At 34.6% G+C, this 22,052-nt stretch overlaps 3 protein-coding genes across 4 annotated transcripts; 1 reads left to right on the top strand and 2 right to left on the bottom strand.

Moving 5' to 3' along the window:
- Positions 1–801: 801 nt before the first annotated feature.
- LOC120252913 (GPN-loop GTPase QQT1) lies at positions 802–3,622 on the bottom strand. Its single transcript, XM_039261108.1, is given in 11 exon segments — positions 802–1,004; positions 1,643–1,716; positions 1,718–1,774; positions 1,853–1,931; positions 2,278–2,359; positions 2,465–2,621; positions 2,709–2,812; positions 2,971–3,045; positions 3,145–3,224; positions 3,331–3,375; positions 3,458–3,622. Coding segments are annotated over 11 exon segments (894 nt in total). The 5' UTR covers positions 3,550–3,622; the 3' UTR covers positions 802–955.
- Positions 3,623–5,790: 2,168 nt separating this feature from the next.
- Positions 5,791–10,751, top strand: LOC120252967 (protein disulfide-isomerase-like). Of its 2 annotated transcripts, none has more exons than XM_039261186.1 (11): positions 5,791–5,992; positions 6,873–6,903; positions 6,996–7,283; positions 7,371–7,559; positions 7,875–8,000; positions 8,546–8,683; positions 8,785–8,904; positions 9,073–9,190; positions 9,319–9,431; positions 9,910–10,112; positions 10,537–10,751. In XM_039261186.1, exons 1-10 carry the CDS (start codon positions 5,805–5,807, stop codon positions 10,105–10,107), a joined length of 1,509 nt encoding a protein of 502 aa, XP_039117120.1. In that variant the 5' UTR covers positions 5,791–5,804; the 3' UTR covers positions 10,108–10,112; positions 10,537–10,751. The 2 variants fall into 2 exon arrangements, with proteins under 2 accessions (XP_039117120.1, XP_039117119.1); XM_039261185.1 differs by having other exon boundaries at positions 10,520–10,751.
- A 1,526-nt stretch (positions 10,752–12,277) lies between these two features.
- LOC120252941 (protein SDA1 homolog) lies at positions 12,278–21,706 on the bottom strand. Its single transcript, XM_039261146.1, is given in 17 exon segments — positions 12,278–12,476; positions 13,536–13,643; positions 14,139–14,273; positions 14,443–15,168; positions 15,254–15,355; positions 15,671–15,724; positions 15,841–15,915; positions 16,000–16,059; positions 16,136–16,216; positions 16,218–16,232; positions 17,383–17,436; positions 17,516–17,665; positions 18,763–18,904; positions 18,977–19,101; positions 19,296–19,472; positions 20,724–21,167; positions 21,424–21,706. Coding segments are annotated over 16 exon segments (2,553 nt in total). The 5' UTR covers positions 21,123–21,167; positions 21,424–21,706; the 3' UTR covers positions 12,278–12,326.
- Between the last annotated feature and the right edge of the window lie 346 nt (positions 21,707–22,052).

Below are 22,052 nucleotides of genomic sequence, written 5' to 3'. Positions count from 1 at the left end.
TTCATATTATTTATGTCCATCAATTTGTCATGGTAGAAAGGCATTATTGTCAATTTGTTATTTTTAAAGAAAAATGATTTTTTTTTTCAGGATTTAATACACAATCTTCTTCTTTTGTAGAAGACATGTGAAATCCTCGAAAATAATCAATAAAATATGAAATAGGGTGGAAAAAAATTGTACGTATACATTATATTGTTTTAGTAAAAAAATTCTTGACCCAATATACAACTACTCTGTTTCCAAGAGCTAAATTAAAGACATCCTAATGATTCCATTCACAAATTACCACGTTAGAGAAAAGATAAAAATGGAAATAGTTACACAGGTGTTAGTAGCAAAAACCAATTAACCTTTTCACAAAGAAATGATTTTGCATCTCCTGCAATGAGTATTGCAGGGTTTTATATCTTCTACAAAATTTACTTATCCAATAAACTGCATGCAAAGCACAGCGTAATGCCATGACTGAAATATAATAAACAATTTTTACATAAAAATCAATCATGCCCTGCACTTCCGAAAAAAACATTCTATTTTATACTTGCCGAGTTCTCAATCCGTTGCTTAACATAGAGGAGGACCCATTAAAAATAAGCTATAGATGCCACATCGGTCAAAATTAATGTCCTCACCATTCCTTATGAACAGATATTTTTTCATCATTAAATTCTCAACATTACAACCAACCGTCAGTTGTGTCAGTCGAATAATCGAATTCTCGCAAAAATAAAAAGAAATTTAACAAAAGATATAAGTGAAATTTTTGAAGTGATCTTAACCAAACGCACTCGGAAAAACAGACCACAAAAAAGAACCACCAATGATTTCTAAACAGTCAGTCTCTACAAAATTTGTGAAAAGTTATACAAGTGTTCTTGACAAAATTAATAAACCTTTCAACATGGAAATGGTTTATGTATTTTACACAAAGCCACCTTGGTGATCCTCGAAACTAGTCATCATCATCGTCCTTCATATACTTCTCTTGTACAGCCGCTGTCGTGCGAACTTCTTGTTAGGGAAAACTATTTACTCATCAATCCGAAGAACTACTTGTCGGAGCCATACAAAGATGAAGACAGCACAAAGCCACACATTATGCCAGGCTTAAAATTTAGTAGATAAGTTTACATGAAAATCAATCATGCATTGAACCACAGTGAAGGAACTATCTATTTTCTACTTGCAACGACCTTGATCCATCACTAACATATAGGAGCATTGACTCTATGCTATATGGCCCTCTTTTTTTTTTCCCTACCATCAATCTAATTGATATTCATGAAACACAAGCACTAGTTTCCGTACTAACAAAACCATCTCCACCAAATTGATCTACAATCAACAATCTTTAATATATAAGGTTACTACCAGATCATTGTCAAGTGTGAATGAAGAAGTTCTAAAGCTTCACATTCCACTTCCCTCCCGAGGTTCATGTCTACATCTTACTCTCAATTAAGATGTTTAACTGTAATAATATATGTGAAATAAGATTGCTTAGAAGAGGGAAGCAACAGAACATTCCTTAGAGATGTTACATAACCAAACAAAATTTTAAAGCAGGAAAATTAATCAAAAGGTTATTGGAATAAAGAACTAGAAAGGAATAATGAAATGCATGTAAAAAAAAGGATATCTATAGTAGTCCCAGTCAAGAGGAGCTGCTGCAATTTTGCTGAACTCGACAACACTTCCTTCTATCCCAGCAAAATATATACCCGTTGCTTTTATCTATCACCTTCACAAGATTTCCAACACTTTCTTTATCCTGAAGGCAAAACATTTGTTCTTATGATAAACTGTAAACTGTAAATCAGATTTCATGGTAATGGAGAAGAACACTCACTTGAATGTCCAAAGTGGTAAAGTTAACAAGGCTATAATCTTCAATGACACCACATAACTCCTTTGTAAGCTTCCTGCAAATCATCATGACAAAACAATTATCACACAAATGCACACACAAAACCAATAATAGTCGGGATTAAGATCAATATATGGCCCTGACCTTCATAATAGTACTTTATTGATGGTTTACAAGCTATTATTTTGTTTTGATCAACCTCTATTTATAGCACAAATATAAATCCAAGAAAAAAACAAACACTTATTAGTGATGGTATTTTGTCCTTGGTATCTCAGATAGAAGATATAGTTTTTGATAAATAAAATGTGTGCTTTTAATATCCTATAAATAGAGAGTCCCAAGAAGGCCTTTGTGAACTCATAGTTCCAAGTGCATATGGTTAAAAGGGGAGATGAGAACCTGAATTTCTCTCGCGTGGATCCTGATCGAGATGATACTGTAAATAAGACAGATCTTGAACATCTGTGTAAAAGTCAAGATTGAAAGCTGCAGGAAATAAAAACATATTAACCAGTGATAATATCCACATAAGTAGGCAAACTACAGAAGAAGAAATCACATTGCATCTCACCAACCACAGTATGGACATACCTAGTCTCCCATAGCTCTCAACAAGATCAATCTTGGAGAGGACATTAATGTGAGGAAGCTCCAAATGCAACATGGTTGACAATGAAAGAAGCAATGCACTCACATATTTTCCAGGATCACAACATAGATGGGCGTCAACCAAGTGAACAACAGTTAACTTTCCAACAGAAAAGAAAATGCCAAAGAATGAAGTCAAACAACAACTATTGAATCAAATTTCAGAAACATGAGAAAGAGATCATACCCGAAGGTTCATCTTCTTCATAAGTTTAAAAATAACATTCTTTGCATTAGAATGGAGAAAGAAAAGTTCAACTTGGCCAGGAAAATCAAAGAGAAGGTAATGATCTGCATGATTTATCAATAAAGCAACTATCTCAAATATAAATTCAGAAATGTTACCATTGTGCTCAAAACATAGTCTATAAACTCTCATCCCATGAGCACAAGAACAGCTTACAAATACTGGCATTGCAAAGAAAAAGCAAGAAACTTTTAGTGCTTACCTTTAACCAGAGGCTTTAATTTAGACTCCAACCAGTCAATGTTCTTCTCCAAGTAATCCATGCAATAAACAAGACCTAATTCCCATTAAAAAAACCAAAAAAAAAAAAAATCAGGGAAAAAAAGAAAATTTCCTCTTTCCATTGGAAAAACAAAGATTATCAATAAAAATTAACCTCCATTTGGACCAAGTGAATGCTCAAGCATAACATCACTGAGTCTCACAAGATCCTCGATATTAACCGCACACTCATATCTATATTCAATTGTCAAGAAAAACATCACCGTTCCAGTGATTGCATTAAAAACAAACAATTTGATCTCAATATGCAAACAAACACTCATAATCCAACGAAGGATACGGCAAGGCATCATTGGCAGGATCCAAATTGACGACTGCTACCTTCCTGCAAACGAAAAATTTCTCCTAATCATAAAATGGGAAAAATTAGAGAAGCGAAAAGGTTAAGGGGATCGGGGGAATGGAACCTGCCGATGAGCTTGAGGAACTGGGACATGCCATTGCAATACGTGGTTTTGCCGGAGCCCGGAGGGCCGATCACCACTTGCCCGAACACCATCTCCGGCTTCTTGCGAGGTTTAGGGTTAGGGTTTTAGCGGAAGACGAGGATGATTCCAGAAGTGGTAGGCGGATTCGGGTTTAACCGTTTAAGATCCGACCCACTAGGCCTATAATTTTATTTATAATTAATTTGAGTAGTAATGAATTTAGTGCAATAGGGTAAAAATTTTGAGTGATCATTTGTACTATGCTCAATTTTTATTTTGCTCACCTAATTTCAATTTGTATTTTTTCAATCACTGAACATCAATTCTTTTTCACCGGGAGGTCATCCATAGGATTTCGGTTATTATTATTTTTTTTTTGGCTGGCGATTGGAAGTACATATCAATTATTAAAATTTATTTAATTAATCCACGCTGATGGTGGCACGTCGTCAAAGGACATGTCACCAGATTTTTGATTCACGTCGAGAGAGGGTAGTGGCCCAACATCATAAGCTACAACATTCAACCAAGGAAAGTGGGGCTAGGATAGATAAAAAATTTGGCATGTGAGAATAAATGCAAAACTATAGTAAAGTTACTAAATTTTTGAAAGTTCACTAGACATCATATAAGTAAAAAAACAAAAAGTATGACGTGTCAAGTTCTCATAAAAACCTAGATAAAATATTACAATAATATTAAAAATTTTTAATAATTATAATTATCTTACTATTTAATTTAAAAATAGAAATAGATTATTTATTTTTCATGATAATAGAACTTATCTTTCTTATTTAATTAATATTTTAAAATGGTAGAATACTATAGTTAGTCCCTATAATATAGATTAGTCAGTCTGTCCTCCCTCTAATATAGCTAGTCCATTGCCATTTCCACATTCCTCTTTTGCCCCTAGCCGTTTGTCGGCTTTGTCTTTTTTTTCTTCTTAAAGATGGACTCAAACTTCGATTTCACCTTTACTCTGCTTGATTTGATCACCTGGAAAGCTGTCAACGATAATATTAGTGTTTAAGGTTAAATGCAAACCCGGTTGCCACATTACCGATGTTGTGTTTAACCTTAAACGCTAATGGTTGACAAAGCAGGTGATCAAATCAATTGGAGCGAAGTGAAATCCAAGTTTGAGAAAAAAAAGACAAAAACGACGAAGGGCCGGGAGCAAAGGAGGAAGATGGGAAATGGAAATGGCAATGAAAATGTAAGTCCTCATAGAGACCTCCCAAAAACAAATTATATTAGAGGGAGAACAGAGTGACTATATTAGAGGGACTAACTATAGTATTCTACCATTTTAAAATATTAATTAAATAAGAAAGATAAGTTCTATTAATAAATAATCTATTTCTATTTTTAAATTAAATCGTAAAATAATTATAATTATTAAATGTTTAATATTATTGTAATATTTTATTTAGATTTTTATTTAGGTTTTTAATCGTAAGATAATAATCTATTCTCATGTACATGTTTGTCTATCTGTATTTGTCTATCTATTGACAATCTCAAATTTTTTAAACAGTAATTTAATTTATTAATATTAAAATAATCTTAATTTATTTTATCCACCAATTACATCAAATTCACAACCTGCATGGCATAAATAACCCTAAAAACAATTATAAAACATTCTTTGAATGATTTTCTTCAACAATAAAAAATTTAAAATATTAAAAATAATCTATTATGACATCAATTTATTAATATTTAAAGTTTTAATTCTAATATATTTACAACATAAACCTAATCTAAAAATAAATTTGAAATAATTCGTCGCATAAATTTCAAAATATCTACACAATAATCTCTTTTATTATTATCTAAAAATTCTAAAAACCCAAAAAAATGAATCTCAATCGCTGACGTCTAATTTTGAATAGTAAGTACGTATTTGAAATTTCCATACGAATGCTAACTTAGCACACCCAAAAAGTGACTACAAAAACGAACTACCAATAATTTATCAACACTTCAGCTCCTCCAGCACATCCATCACTAATGTTCCTTTTTCTGAGTCCTAATCACAGTGCAATGAAATCTTGGGATTTGCGTATTGACCCAAGTACATCTCCGTTCATAGCAAATCAAGTACCCAGACAAAACACCAAACACCCAAATTATCAACTCACACATCATCCGGTGAAACGTGTCAATTTTATATTCGTTAATAATCAATCCCCTGTTTGAAGCCTTCTTCAAGATCCTAGCATTTTCGAATCGCCACGTGGCTCATCGTCTTCTCGAAAATTCTATATATATAGAGACCTTCGATGTCTCAGTGAAAAATCACCATAAGCTTCGCACTCTCATGGCGATCTCTAGGGTTTGGATCCATTGCGCCATCGTAGCGTTGGCCGTTGCCGCGTGCGTACTGCCGGCTTTGGCGGAGGAGAGTGGATCGGAGGAGCCGTCGTCGGTGCTCACCCTCGATGTGGCGAACTTCTCGGAGACGATCGCAAAGCACCCCTTCATTGTCGTCGAGTTCTATGCTCCATGGTAATTGTTCGTTTCTTTTGATTGTTTTGGTTTTCGTGGTGAGAATTGGTGTTCAATGCTTTGAGAGTTTGGATTTTTGCTTCGCTTCATGGTGATTGTTATCTGTTTCGATGCATCTGTGCAATTATGATATAGTGTTTTTATTTATAAGGAGTTCTTAGCAGTAGAAGTTTATGGCGATTTCTGTTCTATGTGGGAAAAAATTGTTAGTCTTATTATCTGGAAGTTGATGGATTTGGGTTCTGCGATTTGATCCCAGTAGCAGTATATAGTTTTTGTTTTGTTACTTTCTGTAGATGGAGTTTTGATGCATCTGTGCGCTGTGACCTAGTTTCAATTTAATTGGAGCTCTACGTACTTGAATAGAGTGGTTTTTCCGTTGTTATGTTTGTACACAAAATTCCACCAAGCTTTATGATCCCTTGGAAGTTGAAAGATTTTTACAATAGCAGTAGGTTTGCAAAGGAGAGGGACTGAATCTTGATCAGGGTTTGGTCATCACTGGTCTGTTCATTTGTGCATTTTGAGGTTCTCTTATCTGTGGTATAGATTAAAAGGAAACATGACAATTCGTGCGCTATTATCTGATTGAAGTTTAGAAGATCTAGATCTGATATCTAACATTATATTAGCATGTTTTATTTTGTTTCATCATGTACCAATAAAAAACGCAACTGTGACCCTAAATATGGTCATAGCAGTTATTATTTGACATGTTTTCACTTTCTCCTGTTTACTTCTTTTTATGCTAAGTTATTGGCATATTGCCATAATTTGAGGGCTTTTTAAAATTTTTTTCATAGCTGTATATTCTCTTAAATAGGCTTTTTGTATGATATGTTTGTGGCTCTCATATCATGGTGGTTTGTCCCTGTGGCAGGTGTGGGCATTGTAAGCGACTTGCTCCTGAGGTAAATCATTTGGATTTGAATTTGCTTTGGTGAAATGCAATCATTATTGCAATCTAGTGACTTGCTGATATTTTGAAACTTCTCGCATTCAGTATGAGAAGGCTGCCACCATATTGAGCAAGCATGATCCTCCAATTGTTCTAGCTAAAGTTGATGCTAATGAAGAAATAAACAAGGAACTTGCCACTAAGTATGAGGTGAAGGGCTTCCCCACGCTCAAGATCCTAAGGAATGCAGGAACGAACATTCAGGATTATAAAGGTCCTCGAGATGCTGATGGCATAGTTGAACATCTTAAGAAGCAAGTTGGTCCTGCATCTGCTGAAATTAAATCTTCAGAGGATGCTAGCAATCTTATTGGTGTCAAGAAAGTTTTTGTTGTAAGCTTAAATTTTGATAATTATGAATTGTTACATTATTTAAACTTTGATCTCTTTACCTAGTACTGGAGTTTGATTGAATTATAGGTGGGAGTGTTCCCTGAATATTCTGGCGAGGAGTACATGAACTTCATGGCTGTTGCAGAAAAGTTGCGCTCTGACTATGATTTTGGTCACACTTCAGATGCCAAGTTTCTTCCGCGTGGGCATTTGAACATATATAAGCCCACAGTTAGATTATTCAAGCCTTTTGATGAACTTTTTGTTGATACCCAGGTATCCTTGATTTTCTATAATTAATGTTTCAGTTGATTGTATAAGATCATGCTCTTGGATGCAAGTGATACAAGGGACAGATTTCATGGTGTGCATGCGAAAAGCTTTGTTGTTGCTTCTATCTTCATCTTCCATCCATTAAAGAGTTATTTATTTTATTTTCTCTTAGGTGTAAAGGTGCATGCATATATGGTATGTGAATGTACACAATGAGCTGGGCCATTCTTGTGTTTGTTCATTGCATCACTATGAGGAAAATTAATCGTTTGACTCTTTGGCTGATGATGTACTACTTTCCTCTGTTATTTTTGGCAGGATTTTGATATTGATGCTTTTCAAACCTTCATTGAGAGCTCCAGTGTGCCAATTGTTACTACCTTTAACAAGGATCCGAACAACCATCAATACATAACTAAATTCTTCAACAATGCTCATGCCAAAGTAAGGAACGCTATCCTGTTAATTACCAGTGCTTTTTTCCCCTTAAAAATGGGGCTTCAATGTTTATCATACAAGGCATTCACTCTTAGTTGTAGATAAGGTAATCATAAGATGTTCTTATAATTTGTCGCACGTATATTTCATGCTTCACTGTTTGTTGAGGTATGTTGTGTACTGCATATATTTAACAAATATATGTAGATATGGTGCTTATTGCTTATAAAAATTCTTACATCTTATGCAAATGGTTTCCCTGCAAAAAAAAAACCTTTGCAAGCTTGATTATTTGAGCTTCAATTGCCTGCTGCCCCTTGATTTTTTATCCTCTTTCCCTACATTTTTGTGAGTTGGCTGCATATTTGGTTTTATAGATTCCGGTTTTGTGCCCAATATTATAGTTTTGAAGCTAGGTAGATATAAGTTGCATCCTTAATTATTTTTTTTCTCTTGATCATTCTTGATGTGTTCATATTTTCATGCTGCAACCCTGTCTTTAGCATATCATCATTGTTTGATATGCTTTCTCCTGGTATCTGGCATTGTAGGCTATGCTCTTTCTGAACTTCAGCATTGAGAATATTGATTCTTTCAAGTCCAAATACCAAGAAATTGCTGAGCACTACAAAGGGAAGGGTATAAGTTTTCTTGTTGGTGATCTTGATGCCAGTCAAGGCGCCTTACAGGTTATTTCTTCTTAATGTTATCTACTTTAGGGTTATTTAAGCACATTATTAGTTCCTTATTTGGTAGGTTTTTAAAATGTGAGAATTATTTTTGTTGACAGTATTTTGGACTTGAAGCAGAGCAGACGCCCCTCATAGTCATTCAAGACATTAATGGGGTTAAATTTGTGAAAGTTCATTTGGAACCTGATCAAATTGCAACTTGGTTGAAGGAGTACAAGGTACTGAGTTTAATTGTTGTTCTTATAGAGGTTGCTTTGGCGTTGAACTATAATTGCTATGGTTTATGATCCTTGTGACCATGTTGAAGTACCATCATTGTCAAGTATAGTTTTTGTTGTCATAAGTTTGAAGCAGTCATTTCATTCTACCTGATGGTATTTCTGCAGGATGGTAACTTGACACCCTTCAGAAAGTCAGAGCCTATTCCTGAGGTTAATGATGAGCCGGTGAAGATTGTTGTGGCGGACAACCTTAAAGATGTCGTTTTCGACTCAGGAAAGAATGGTAAAGTGATTGTTGACGCTTTTTTTTTTTTAATTCACAAGTGAATTGTATTCTTCTTCTCCCTTCTTTCTTTATTTTTTATTATTTTTTTTCTTAAGAAAGTCACAATAATCTATTTGCTTTTGCAGTTCTCCTTGAATTTTATGCACCATGGTGCGGACATTGTAAGAAACTAGCACCTATCTTAGATGAAGTGGCTGTTTCATTTGAAAATGATGCTAATGTGATCATTGCAAAGATGGTATGCTTTTTTTTTTACCCTTCAAGTTTACATATGGACTGCTTTTTATTTATTCTATTGTAACAGTGGTAGTTTCTCTTCCATGTCCCTCATTTCCATTTTATTGTTTCAATAGCAAGCTTATTTTCTTTTAGGTTACATGAGCATATTTTTGCAAATTCTCATTATCCTCTCAAGTTTTAAGCCTTTCCATTGCTTTGATGCATGAAAAGACGATAATTTTCAATCTCTGTGCTGCTTTGTTTTCAGTATTGAATTTTATTACTAGTCATTTGAAGTTTTGGACGTACCTTTCATTATATTCTGGAAAGAGAGTCGAGTGGATGAGTACAGTCTACACTTCATATCTGAATTAGTGTGTTTCCATTAGCATGTGATGACATCTTTCAATCACTAATACGCTGTTCTCCCCGACCGTGGGGAATATATAGATTCTTTGATGTCTTAAATATTTATTCTAATTTTCAACCCTTAACAGGATGCCACTGCAAATGATGTTCCAAATGAGTTTGAAGTGCGGGGTTACCCAACTGTCTTCTTTTCCTCAGCCAGCAACAAGATTGTGCAGTATGACGGAGATAGGACAGCCGGAGACATCATTAATTTTATTCAGAAAAACAGGGACACGGACAAGGACACTCCAGTCCAATCCAACACTGGAAAGGATGAACTATAATAAAGGTGTTGTCCTTTACTCATCTTTGGTTCATGCTTGTTTCTTTGTTTATGCTTGTGCTTTTCTTGGCCCCTACAAAACCTGAGGCAACACTTTTCTGTGATTGGTTTATCGATTAACGGCTCTTGTTTGGAAAGCTTTAGTTAAAAATATATCATCCATACTCAGATTTTGTTCTAGATTAAACTAGTGCTTTATATTTTTCACACAATCTTTGCTGAAATCCCACACTTTGCTTGCGAAGTATTGATGATTAAGATTTATGTTATTCCTTCTTCTAATTTGGTGTTTTGGTTTCTCTCAAGTTTCTCTGCAAAATATATAAGTTAGTTTTTGTTGATGATGCAAGGATTAGGAGTTTAACTTTCTCTTCTTTTTTTACCTTTTTTTTTTCTGTTAATTAATCATTCAGCGATGGTTGGCGAACAGAATAAGAGGACATGGGGTTTGCACTTGGCTCTTGGCTCTTGGCTCTTGGCTAGATACATCTTTTAAATTTTTTTTTAGTCCATGTATTCCCATTAGATATCAATAAAGTTCTCTTGCTACTTATTTAGTGTTTTTACATCCTGGTTGTAGTTCTTCAGCTTTTACCTTGTGAACTCAAATTGATAGATAACGTGATATTTTTTGTTATTAGAGCAGATACCTTTGCACACTTTTCTCATCATTACATAAAAGTTGTGATGATTTTGTTGATTTCAGACTTCATGTTTGTGGACTTTGTAGATCTCTTGTATGAACTTTTTTGTCTTCACATGCTCTAAAGTAAAACAGATCTTCATCACTGGTGAACAGTATGCTTGTTATTATTATTGACAAATAAATAGTCCACCAACTTCAAGGACATACAACTTAAAAAAAAGTACACAAATCACTGTGGCTTAAAGTACAATAAAATATACAATTTGCTTAAAGCACAACAATATAATTACTATGGTTTAAAATACAATAAAATATATAGTATACAATACGTTTGTTGATGTCATTGTTGCAAGTGGTTCTGTTTGATTTTTTTTGCAGGATGTAGACTATTTTTTTATGCATGATTGAGATATAAATAAAATATGTATTATTTTAAAAAATATTTGATGTTTCGAAATTCGACTGTTTTTCAATACATGATTGAGATATAAATAGAGTGTGTATTATTAAAAAAAATGCTTGATGTTGTTGGGACCATTGATAGAAGGGATACATCAATATTAGTACAACTATTTTCGGTTTTTAATCAAGAAGAATGAATTGAAGAAATTTGTGCCGAAATTGGTTGCATTGGTCGGTCTAACTCTTTTAAGTTCCTTTACTTTAAGCAATCATTTATGTTGATATTTTGTTTCACCTAACAACTCTTCATCCCCAAGCATTTCTCACTTCAATTTATGGTTTCCGTTTTTTTTTTCATGTCATGCTCCTTCACATTCACAATGTTGAATTACAAGAGCAAAATACTCTTCTTGCCATTCTCAAACAAGTACATGGGCAATTGACTCTTCTTTCTTTCCCTTTTCTTTTTTTTTTAAAAGTATTTAATCAATATTAATTAAACCAAATATCATAAATTTTAAATTGTTTAATTAATTGTTTAACACTGTTATTTAAATAATTAAAGTTTCTAGCTATAAAAATATCGGTGGCGAATAATCTTGAGTAAAATGCACAAAAGACTCAGATTATGTCAAAATATAAATTTAAAGATCTATTGTTTGTCAATTGACTGACTATTAAATCTATGAAAAACTTCCCTCTTTCAAAAAAAAAAAAGTATGTGTTTAAATAAAAGGTTTTGAGTAAACTAAAAGATTTTATATATAGCGAGCTGTAGCATTTCACTCGGCTCATGACAAAAGAATCCCACATGAACACCACAAAGGCAACCAGCAAAATGAAACTAAAGCAAATTGAAAATATTAATGGAAATTTGCCCCATCAGTCTAACAATAAATCAGCCACAAACTATGGATGCTTCTAAGATTTCCATGCTTGTATACCTAATTCATCTTGACATATCAAAACATTGTCTTTCATTAGTTTGTAACAATCCACGTATTGAGTAGTAATTCTTTCATAATATAATGCTATTCACTAATAATAACAACAGTAAAAATTACATATGGATTACAGCCATGTGGGTTCAAACAACAACGCAAAAAAACATTTTAGGAAAAACAAAATTAGCCTCTTCAAAACTTGGTGAAAACAACATTGTTGTAGTTGTCTCACTTCCAGGCTTTCTTTCCCCGGAACTGTTTGCCGGATCTATTTTGCTTCTTCCTCTTCTCATGGCGAGAACGAGCAACCTTTGCTCGTTTGGCAGCGAGAGGCATCGCCTTTTTGTGTTCCTTCTGACGATTGCTAAGTCCACCCGTCTACCAACAAAGTTTCACAAGGTGATCAGAAACACAACCAAAAGACACAGATACTTGTATTCGTCATGATAGAACACTATTCAGGTAATTCATTTGCATACTAATCTTATACACACTTTACGGCATAGATCCTCTTCTGTTTTCTACCGGATCATGATTTATTTTTCTTTTTGGGTCATTGAATTATTCAACTGTTCATAATTTTCCCAAATGTTTCAACAATTCTCAAGCATCATAGACTGTTATTCTAAATTAACATATCAAATATCAGGAAACTTTAAAACGGTGCAAAATTACTCCACATTTTATGGTTTAATAAGTTCAAAAACTTTCTCGAACTAGTTTCAAACTAATGAGTGCAGGACAGCACATGGGTCATATGGTTGTTGATAACCAAATTGACAATATCCATTGAAACCAAGTGGTTCTAACCTGCATAATATTACAACGTATTTTTTTGAGCATCCATCCATTGGACCTCTTTTATAAACCATATTCAAACTCTATCCAACCATAGAAACAAAGGAAGGCCTATCTGATAAATTTGCAAATTGAATATTTTTGTAGAATCAATCAATGAAGCTGATAATATATTTTGATAAAACAAATATGAAAATGACACATGACTAAAACCTAAATTCATCACATTCTTATTTCAAGGTACATGTTCAGCAAGTATAAAAATTAAGAATCTTAACAATGGAGCACTTTGATGCTGTAGCAATCACTAAAGAAATGCCTCTCCTTATGATACATTAAGAAAGGAAATACTTTGGAATTTAGTCACTTGTTTATCATTTTTCTCTTTCACATATTCCCTCTATTCTATTATTTGAATACATTTTAGCAAAACAGGTTGACATCATCAGCAACAGGTATCAATCACTTAAGCCTTCTGGAACACACACACACACACATATATGCAGAAGTTTAACTTAAACCAAACTCCTTGTGCAAAACTGCATTCTAAGTGTATTAGCAAAATAAACAAAGAGAACAACTACAACCAACTACAACAAATTAAAATCAATATTAAGAAGCAAAACGAACAAAACATACCTTATTTTGCTTAGTTGCAGTTCGGGCCTGGTACTTCACTCTATCTTCCCTTCCGGCTTTAACTAATGCAAGTCTCTCCTCCTTGCTAAGTTTTCTTTTTACATGAATCTAGACAGAAACAAGATTATATGCTACAGCATAATTACTCCAAGATATAAAAATATAAAACTACTTGCAGATCTTTTGAGGGAAAGCAACTTAGGGCGACATGACTAGCAATAAAAGCAGTTAGAAATTTAGTCAGATAGAACAAATGGCCTGACGAAGGGCTGAGCAAAAGTGGAAAAATGGCTGGAACACTGAGTTTGCCCTAAATGTCTATATCATGAAGTCTTTCTGCTCTGAAAAATTGGCATATAAATGTCCCGAAGAAAACATCGGGAGGGTCATAGAGAAACCAGACGTAGAGATTATTTTTCTAAACACCAAATGCAACCCAATATAGAACATATCAACTATTTTCTTCATCATCACCTTCTGTAAGGACAGGTTAACAATGCCATATATGCACTAAATATGCTTCCACAGTTCATGACCAGACGATTGAGCTGAATAATATGAAAACATAACATGAAATAAATACAGAAAGAAAACAAAGCACACCTCAAGCTTAGCTGGATCCACCCGCTTTAAACTCAGTTGTTCAGCTGATGGAAGCTTGAGAGCAGATAGCTTTGGGTCTGACCCCTTCCGCAGAAGACCTTGTCGAGACAAAGCAAGCTTTGCTTCTTTCTTCGCCTGAAAGGATTGACTTGATAGGTTAGACATTGCACAACCACATACATTCAAACAAGAGAATGATTTAACAGTTCCCTTACAAATATAAAACAGCCAAAACTAAACATAAGAACAATGAATTAAGACTAAAATGCCGTATGCTAAGGAAGATGACTTCCAATATTGATACCTTTAACTCTTTAATCCGTTGAAAGTCTTCATTAGAAAGAATTTCTTTGTCATCTACTGAAGGAATTGGTGACATGTTGGATCCTGCCAATCTCTTCAAAGCCCGAAGACTGGTCTCATTTGGTTTCCCAGCATAATCAACAAACTTCCTTTTCAGTGTTTTAGCCTTCTTCATGTCATTCTCATCCTCGCCATTTGCTGCTTCTTCAACATCTTCCTCAACGTCTGCCGTTTCTGCAAGTGATTTTTGAGCTGATTCTTCTTCATCAGTGTCCTCATCATCCTCATCCTCATCAGAATCATCATCATCCATGTCATCATCACTGTCACTGTCATCACTAATAATACCATGGCTGTTGTCACAGCCTCGTGGTCCCAAACCCTTACAGCTGTCCCCTAGGGTATCTGTGTCATCATCATCTTCTTCTTCATCTGAAACTGCAGCTTGGTCTTCCTCATCATCTTCACTCCTACAACTATCTTCTTTTGACTCATAGAAAGCCTCATTATCATGACCAGAATCAAGATTTGACTGTGGCAGGTCATCTTCATCATCATAACTATTAAGTTCATCATCTGAACTTTCAGGCATCGAGTTACCATCATTTTGTAGCAACTCAAGACCAGGGACACTGGTTTCTATGTTGACTTCTCCAAATGCTTTTGGCTTTGCTTTTGGGTTAGTAGGCCGGCCCCTGTCTTTTTTAACCAATAGAGAAGGACAGATCTGCATTCAATTAAAAAGCATTTTCTTCATATAAAGATCATAATATCTCCATGTAATAAATGAACTATAAATGTGCCAATAAAACCTCTCTGAATAGCATGATCAAGGAGCGAGCAGCGGTTGAAATTGCTTTTTCATGCGACTTCTTGTACAGGACAAGATCTTGAAGAAGGTCTTCATTCATTAACTGAAAGGGCAGAAAAGTAAAAATCATATGAAACAGAAGGTTCATAGAATAAATGATGTCATTGATGTTTACACATTTTTTCTGTCTGTAGACAAATTTTTCATTGACCACATCCTTCACGATGCCCTATTTCACACTTGATTACTAAAGAAAGAAAACCAAAACAAGATACTGCACTTCAAGACAATTAAAGATGAGGTAACAACCTAAAATTATTATAAAGTACTCATGATACAAATTATGCATGTTATGTGAATCAATGTGCACAATAGCGATATTCAAACTATGAAGCTAGAGTATAAAATGAAGACACACCAAAGGCATTCGCAGGCAGATCTCCCTTACAACATTCAGTCCAACAGCAATTGCCTGATAAAGAGGAAAAAAAAAACAAAATCACTTGCGCACTACTGTCATAAAATTTCAGAACTACTGGCAATCAAATGGTAGTAACCATAATAGGGCTAGTGGATTTCATGCAAGACCTCTGAACGAGAACGATCATGAACAAATTGATCTACTATTTGTCTGAACAATGGTTCAACCGCATCAGGAGGCACCTAATCATAAAAAAAATTTAATACTACAAATATATGTACGTTATTATGAAAAAGATTCCAAATTAGAAGAAGATTGAAGAAAACCATATCATGGCAAGCCTGCACTGCTGCAGCAAGCAGAGTTGTGACATCACGTTGATGAGCCTGGAAAATATAAATAATATCATGAACTGAAGCTTTATAAACCAGAATTGAGAAGGCCATTGGTAGCCTACCCTACCTTAATGTATTTTTGAAGAAATGGGTAGAAATTTAGTAGGATTAATCGATGCATCCCCACAGTTCTAGCGATTACTTTCAAACATCATCATCTTAACCTAAAATGTAAACAAATTTTCTTCAGAAACAGAATGACTATTTGTATCAAACATGAAAAAATTGCAACTAAAATGAGTCCAGCTTTGATAGAAGCATATGTGTCCAAATAGGAGAGCTAACCAACTGATTGGAGAAACATCCTACAACTTGATGCAACAGTTCAATTGTTCGAAAGAATATTTAAAAAGCAGGCCTGATAAAAATTTTGAAGTAAATGAATCAAACACTGATAGACATGTTAACATATAATCATAAACACCAAAATGCATATCTTCTTTTATTAAGCATTAGGCAAAAAACAATAGGTAATTCCATAAAATTACATATCAGTATTGCAAAAGCATAATGTGAAGAGTATTATTGGCCAAAAAGATTTTAGCAAGTCCTGTCACTATAGATAGTAAAAGGCTTCTATATCAACAGGCTTTCATGATTCATAACTGATGAAATAAATTTCTAATTGACATGCTTCCATAAAATTATTTATGCCAAAATTATGGATTGACTTGAAGTATATTGTGCCTCACAAATTCTTTGGGGTTCTATACATCAGATAATCATTATTGCTTTTACACCATATCGAAATGAAACCACATAATGAAATACTGATCCTTGAACATAAGCAACATTCACAAATTCTAACAAAAATGAAAACTTCCTCTTTCAGAGAAGGAAAAGAATATAAAATATTTTGCAGCGTAGGACTGTTACGATACTAAGGACACCAAGTGAAGGACATTCATGCACACACTATACACAAACAAACATTATACACTACACAAACCCCATTAACTTAAACTTTGTGATACAAGAAAAAAAATAAATAACAAATTGTAAAAGGATTAAGAAACCTTCAAAAGGAATACTAAGTGAAGGAGTCTTATTGAATATCTCAAAGTCATGTGAAATTGCAGTAGAATAATTTTTAGGGAGGTATAAAAACAAGAAGAAAAAAAAGACATTCATACTTAAGTTTGAATTGCATTGAGCAGTAAAATAGTGAGCTTTTACAAACCATATCTTCCTAGAGCAAAACAAACTTCCAAAGTGATTTTCAACATAGTCAACAATTTGATTAGTGCAGGTACAGTTCCACATCATTTACTAACCTTCAATTTCAAAATCATTTTATAAAATCAAGAGTAATACCTCAAACCGTTCATTGCATTTCTGAAGACGAGAGAACAATTTCTCTACAAAACCCTAGAAGAAAATTAACATTTATATGGCCAATCAGCAAGCTGAATCAAAGCTAAGAATTCAAATATAATAATCCACTAACCTGTGCATCCTGTAGATGAGCAAGTGGAGAATACCAATTTGAATTGTTATTCTCTGATGAAATGCGTTGCTGCTTTTTCATGCTGCGAGCAACACGCTGCAACTTCGCCTTCTTCTTTTTCTTGCTGGAAGTAGTGCCTTTGCGATGTGCCTGCATTTCAGTCAGAAAATAGATAAGGGGTACAATAGAAAAACTCATGTCTTGGAAGAAAAAAAAAATGCACCCTCAAAAATGCAGTAATGAATTTTTTAATTCGCACACCATCTTCAACAGAAATTCCAGAGAAAGAACTTCATGGTTTAACCTCATGTTGTCAAGGCAAAAATCTATAGGCAGTTACCAAGTGCTAACTGTCAAGATGTCTACAAAAACATAATGCCACAATCTTCAAAAAACCTTGAATAAGAGAGCAATCACGCATACAAGAATTCTAAGCATATACATTTGCATTATAATATATTAAAGGATAATTTGTTCAATATATGATCCAGAAATAAAAAACTATATACATGTTGGTACTATTAACCTATTTGAACCTGGCACTATACGTGTGATTCCTTTTTTATCCAAACTCGCAACACATTATTGTCATGGTTTATCCTTGCCTACAATTCCCATTGAAGGCCAAAGCCAAAATAAAACATTTCCACATTTACAATCACATTTTTTCCTCAAAATTTTTACATCTTTTTACATTTCCAGCATCGTTATACCTTTCATTTTTTTTCCTGAAAATATATTTTACATGCTAACATATCCAACAAATAATCCATTTTCAAGGTCCTTTAAGTACAATGATTTCGAATTCCAGATGAGCAAGCCTCACCCATTTATCAAGCATGAACCATGGTTTTCTTACCGCCCAAAAAAACTTGATCCCAAGCTATTAGTTGCCAGAATGGATTAAAATATTATAGTTCCTATTCAATCAAAATAAGCCTGTGAAGAAATTTCACATCTTCTGATCAAAGCAAAATTACCACTACTCCTCTAGTTAATATATCTTGGATGCAAGCTAAATGATAGATGGTCATTTTAGTAAGAACAGACACCTGCCATCTTCACACAAGAATGCCCTTAAGCAATTTTAGCAAATGGAATTTTCACAAGGAAGAAGATCAGACTTATGAAACTTTTCCACACACGGGGCTATAATGCAGAGACACAGGAATTCAATGAAAAATATACATGAAATGTCCGGTGATGCAATTGTTTATTAAATAGTAAGAGGAATAGAATTTTAAGACCTTGTAAACAGCTTCTCTACTGAGAATAATCTGGGCAGTTTGATTAGTTGTGTCATCTTCACTACTGGAATTATCACTGTCATCCTCTTCTTCTTCAACTTGTTCATAACCAAGCAAGAATGAAAGAGCAGATATCAAAATCCTGATTACAGAAACTTGAATGAGTACAAAACCATAGTTAATTGACATGCAAAACTGGACAGACAATAAATACCTAGATGATGAGTGAAAACATGCGGTGCAAATGGCATTAGCTGTCCGATCATCAAACCACACCCTGCGTCGGTGAAGATCAGAAAGAACAACAAGAGCCCTTTTAGCCCTTGCTTCATCCTCCTCCTAAAAAATCAAAAACTTTTAGAGATTAATCAAGCTATCAATGGGTGGCACGGTGAGTTGATAAATATATGCGAATAAAGCCTCTCCAAAATTAGGAATAAGCAAAATTAGAGACACAAAGAAGATACACTGCTCCTGAATCTTAAAATCTGATACAAAAGGGACTGTAATGAAATACTCATAACACTGGAGACCTGTAGCATAAAAAATAAGATGTTTTGCAGTTTCCGATTGTTGGCTTCATTTTTATGTTTCTGGTTCATTCTTCGGATGCTATGAACAACATGGGCAAAAGCCAGTTTCCGCATAGTTCGATCACCAAGAATTTGAAGGTCCATAAACAGTTCAAGAGTTTCTTCAATACCAACTAACTGCGTGAATAGAAAAACAGACAAAATTGGAGGCAAACAGTTAAAGCGTATGAGAGTTTTTCAGAAATATATAACAAAATGATATCCAAAATTAATAAGTTTGATTCAATGTTAACCTGCCAATTGTAATATGAATTAATAAACTTGAGAGCAACAATCAATTGAGCACACATGAAAAATTTTTGGAACAAATATCAAAACAAGAAACAAGGTGTCACTCCAAGCAAGAGCTCCATGATATTTAGCACATAATTAATGAAAAAACATTTTTATTTATCTTAACGGCATGGCACGCCTATTTTTTCACATAACACCAAATTGAAATCTATAGGGCCAAGACAATATTCTCATTTCATCTTACTCAGTTCAGCAATTATCATAATCATCAACAAATAAATGTTCATAAGAATCAGAAAGTGAGTCAATGAGGTTATAAACAAGTGTAGAAAGTTTGATTACTTATCAAGGTGAAATGAAATGCAGAACATTTAACCTACTTAAGAACTCTAAAATTTTGCCTACCCTCATTTTCATGAAATGCTGAAACATATATACATTCTTAAAATATAGAACACAATGGCATTAATTCAGGAACAACACATTCTCTACCTTTTACGGATCTCAAAAACTCTTGTATTTTCTCAAAGTGCAAATCCTTATTCCCATTCTATCATTAACTTTCCATATTACTTAATAGCTACGAATGAATGATTAGCCGAATTATAACCATTGGATGATACTATTATCACTCACTCATGGGGAAAAAACCAACAACTACTAAAGGATGAAAATGGTGGCCACATAATTTACTTCAATAGTTTCCACATTCCTTCAACAATTTTACAAGTCAGTAAATACAACACTCGGGTACAACTAAAAGAAGAATTAAAGCCACAATTTACAGACAAATAACAAAGACTCTTCAAAAATTCAGATTGAACTCATAAAAATAATTACCAACCAAATTTTTCATAGCAAGCAACAAACTAATGATTTATTTCAAATGTTAAAGTCTAAAACTCCCAAGACAAAATTAACCATCTCAATCCTAATTCACAACTATTCCACTTAATCTACACACATCAAAGCAAATTTCCAACTTTAAAACACCAATTACTAAATCCCACAACAAATAAACACAATACAAAAACCTTGAATAAAAAATAAAAATTATTAAAAAAAACTCCGTTCTACCAAAACAAAGGTAATTCGAAAGAAAGCTCATATTTTCTATTCACCCAAGAAACATACCTTTCTATTGACGAGAAGAATGAGAGCCTGCACAAGATGACACCGAAGAGACGAAGGCAGCGAACCAGCATCAGAACGAAGCAAATCAATAAGCTCACCAGGGAAATCAGCGAGGTGGGAAGGGTACAAGGGGGAGACGTGGGCAAGGAACATAGCAAAATCACCAAGGTCTTTCACGACCGCGGGATCAGTGGAAGGAGCAAGGGCCGATTGCTGTCGGAAAAGCTGGAGAGAGGAGCCGAAGTGGCGATGGAGAAGGACAAGCTCGGATTCATAGCCTTCGGGGTCGCACTTCATCTTTGATTGCAGCGCCGGCAGGCTCAGTCGCTCGGAACCCTTGCCGGAAGCCAGCAGCGTCTCGGGCGTGAGAAGCTGCACCGACGACGGTGGCGCCGGCATTGTGTTAGGGTTTTAGATTCACAAGGAAGAAGAGAAACCCGCGTCCTGTTTAAGTTTTATCATGTAAATTTATTCATTATTTTTTGTAAATATGCCCCTACATTATGTTTAGACCTGTCAATACGGGCCTCACAACCAAAGATTTCACATTAAAAAAGAACCCCAATTACAGCCAAATCAGCTCAAACCAGACGATCGAACACCAAATTCACAAAATAAATCAAAACCAGCAAAACCAAAACCCTAACACAATACCAATCGCAATTGAATAGAAATCAAATCAACGAACGCCAAATCATACCTCAGAGAGATATTCAACAGGAAGTTGAAGGGATCCGACCGTCCTTATCCAACTCGACAACTAAGCGCTCAAGTTCGGATAAGATTCACGACCGCAGCTCACTGCGGTCGGAGCTCAGCGAGAACAGAGGCGAAACGCGAACGGGAAGTCGGTGGAAGCCCAAAGCAAGAGCTCGTCGGCGGCGGCGACGGAGGCGGCCGGCCGGTCCGAGGCGACGAGCACAAGAGAAGAAAGAGAGGAACAGAAAAAAGAAGGAGACGGGTCCAAAGAAGGGATCAGCTAGGGTGAGATTGGCCGACTGAATTTCAATTCATTAATTTTTTTTTTAAAATTTAATAAATTAAAGAACTGGGCTAGCCCGCCCCACCCCACCCCAAACAGGGTGATCCGTTTGGGCTCACTTCCAAACGGGCCTACAAAAAACCAATCTAATCCGCTATTGATGTCGGGTGGGGCGCGTCGGTCAAACGGATTAGGCCCGTTTTAATAGCTCGAATGTGTTTTTTTTTTTCAAAATATTATTTATTTTTTAATTAATTATCAAAATATGTATTTATGGAAATACGTATATTTAATTTTTTTAATATTTTTTTAAAAGTTATAAGTCCCACTTACTTTTTAATATTAAG

Source organism: Dioscorea cayenensis, chromosome 25 (assembly GCF_009730915.1).
Source record: "Dioscorea cayenensis subsp. rotundata cultivar TDr96_F1 chromosome 25, TDr96_F1_v2_PseudoChromosome.rev07_lg8_w22 25.fasta, whole genome shotgun sequence".
Lineage (NCBI taxonomy): Eukaryota > Viridiplantae > Streptophyta > Magnoliopsida > Dioscoreales > Dioscoreaceae > Dioscorea > Dioscorea cayenensis.
The sequence above is the reverse complement of the archived record's forward strand: the minus strand, read 5'-3'. Positions and strand labels throughout refer to the sequence as shown.